Source organism: Barbus barbus, assembly GCF_936440315.1.
Source record: "Barbus barbus genome assembly, chromosome: 42".
In the NCBI taxonomy this organism is placed as follows: domain Eukaryota; kingdom Metazoa; phylum Chordata; class Actinopteri; order Cypriniformes; family Cyprinidae; genus Barbus; species Barbus barbus.
In genome coordinates this window covers 27,133,927-27,136,645 of record NC_136720.1, presented here as the reverse complement: position 1 = coordinate 27,136,645, position 2,719 = coordinate 27,133,927, and the positions used below count along the sequence as shown (strand labels likewise).

General features: G+C 40.6%; 1 protein-coding gene across 1 annotated transcript in view; it reads right to left on the bottom strand.

Moving 5' to 3' along the window:
• Window positions 1-1,159: 1,159 nt before the first annotated feature.
• Window positions 1,160-2,719, bottom strand: part of LOC306861738 (transmembrane protein 214-B-like) — a 23,881-nt gene continuing 22,321 nt past the window's right edge. The window contains exon 16 of the mRNA XM_079404167.1: window positions 1,160-1,656. Coding sequence (XP_079260293.1) covers window positions 1,530-1,656 — 127 coding nt within the window. The 3' untranslated portion in view covers window positions 1,160-1,529. The remainder of the gene's footprint in view (window positions 1,657-2,719) is intronic.

The window sequence follows — 2,719 nt, the reverse complement described above, 5'->3', positions numbered from 1 at the left end:
ATTTCTGCTTCAACGTAGGTAACAGTGAGAGGTGGTTTCAGACAATGTGTTATTATTCTGCGCCGCATTCATACGGACTTTTATTCTGCCTGAGAGAATTTAAACCTGTACTGAAGGCGGAGCGATTTGGCCAATCAGATGAAAGGGGCGTTTCAGCGCCGCCCACGTGTGCGAACGAAATATCAAAGCTATAAAGCGATTTAGCGCAAACGAAACATGAGAAATCAAGCCACAATTTCCTTTTCCGTTTATTCTAAAATCTGTTATTTAGAAAAAAATCATTTTCTTGCAGAATAGAAAAACATAGTTTTAAGTATATATCTGAATAAGGCAAAACATGATAAATGAAAAAATGATCCGTTTTTTGCTTTGAAAACGGATATGGACTGGACGGAAGATACCCAGATTATATTCTAACCCTGCTACTCAAAACATTTAAAAAATATATATTTATTTGCTCCTTTTCCGTTTCAAGATTCAAGAATTTACTTGTACTTTTACTTTCAATACATTTAATATTAACAAATATGTTTCATATTTAAGTACAAGAAATATCACACACTTTAAAGACTCGAGTAATATTCTAACTAGTGATTTCAACTTCTACCGAAGTCATTTTCTGGCCAGATATCAGTACTTTTACTCAAGTGTTGCTTTCAGGTACTTTATACACTGATCTTGAGCTTCTTTGTGTGACTGAACAGAACTTTGCACATTAAACATATTATTCAGAACAAAAGAAACAACCTCCTTCGAGCCGGATTCGAACCAGCGACCTAAGGATCTCAGTGGAGTCACCGCTACAGTCCTCCGCTCTACCAACTGAGCTATCGAAGGGGATGGAGCTACACTCGAATAACATTAAATAAAAAACAATAAATATTTCCTGAAAATATGCTCACCTCACTTCATCTGAATGAAACAGTGCATCTCCTGTTGTCTCTCGCATCAAAATCCAGACACTTGTTTAGAGCTGTTTTGTCTTGTAAACGCTGCTTGATCTGCAGATTTCTCTCCTGATTCAGACCAGAACACCTTTTCAGCATTATTATGCATTATGGACTCGGATTTTAGTTGAAAACGTCTCGATGTATTTGTTTCTTACAAAAACCCAGCTTGTGGATATTTATGTTTTAAACAGAAGGCTTTGGGTTTCATTACACAATGAATAGCAGCCAGCAGGACTGAACAGCATTGGTTTATTTATAAATCATTTACAAAGTAACAAATCAGCTCATCTTACAGGACACACGCCTGCTTCAAACGATACATTGTATTTCAACAACGCGGTTTCCATAGCAACCCTTGTTATTCTCGCTGACAGACAGCATCTATCCTCAGTCACATTAATAATGTTCAGTGTTCAAGTACAGAGCTCAGCCAGCAGCAGTAGTCATTAGAGCTAAAGAACACCTTGAAAAACATCTGCATAAAAGACAGAACTGTCAGTACAACAGATATAAAATCATGCAAACTGACAAAAAGCAAAAAGAAGAAAGAATCTGTGGTTCAGAAGGGGTGTGTTTGCATCACGCTCGCGACAGCAGCTCCTGCGCTCGGCTCTTGGCAGCAGACGTGGCGTCCTGCAGGTAAATCCAGGTGCTGTTGGTGAAGGATCTCAGGTGCTTCTGTAAGCAGTGGAGAGACACCTCGCCGCTACAGACACACAAAACATCAACTCATTTCACATATCAGCCAATCAGAACACTGCTTATTAGAGGTTCTAAACTATTTATCCGTCCTAAATAGTGTTTGAAAACAGAATTAGTATGTTCCAAATCATAGTGTGTTGAAAAGAGTATAGTCTACTACTACTAGTGCAGATCGATGCACACTATAATGGCTAATATTGCCCACACATTGCGCGGAGGACGAGGATTCGGTTAGAACTACAAACTACAATCATGGCAGTTCTGAGAGACCAATGGATAGGGGTTTGACTGATAAATAATGTCCAACCTGATTCAAAAATATTTATTTAAGTGTTATGCACGTTATTTTTTCATCTGCAGCAACCCCACCAAAGACGTTATTTCCCAGGTTTCTGTGTTCTCGCTGTTATTCGCTCGGGGGGGCTATCACGCATCTCCTGAATGAGTCTAGAATCACTCGATCAAAAACACAGAAACCACTGATCTCATATATGAGCATATGCATATGAAAAATAATGCGATCATCAACACTAACCGCATATAAACGAAAGCGGACTAATGTTTCAGAGTCAAATGTGGATCCAGAAAGTGTTGAAGGCCTGTGAAGCTTTAGGAGACTGATGAAGACATCTACTGCATCTTTGCTCTGATAATATTACTGAATATGATCCAGATGGAGTATTGGATTAAAATCTGATTTTATCAGCTTTTTGCTTTTAATGAAACCTAATGGTTAGAGAGTCGGACTTGTAACCTGAAGGTTGCAGGTTCGAGTCTCGGGCCGGCAGGGATTGTAGGTGGGGGGAGTGAATGTCCAGCGCTCTCTCCACCCTCAACACCACGACTGAGGTGCCCTTGAGCAAGACACCGAACCCCCAACTGCTCCCCGGACGCTGCAGCATAAATGGCCACTGCTCCGGGTGTGTGTTCACAGTGTGTGTGTGTGTGTGTGTTCACTGCTGTGTGTGTGTGTGTGTTCACTGCTGTGTGTGTGTGTGTGTGTGTGTGCACGTTGGATGGGTTAAATGCAGAGCACGAATTCCGAGTATGGGTCACCACACTTGACT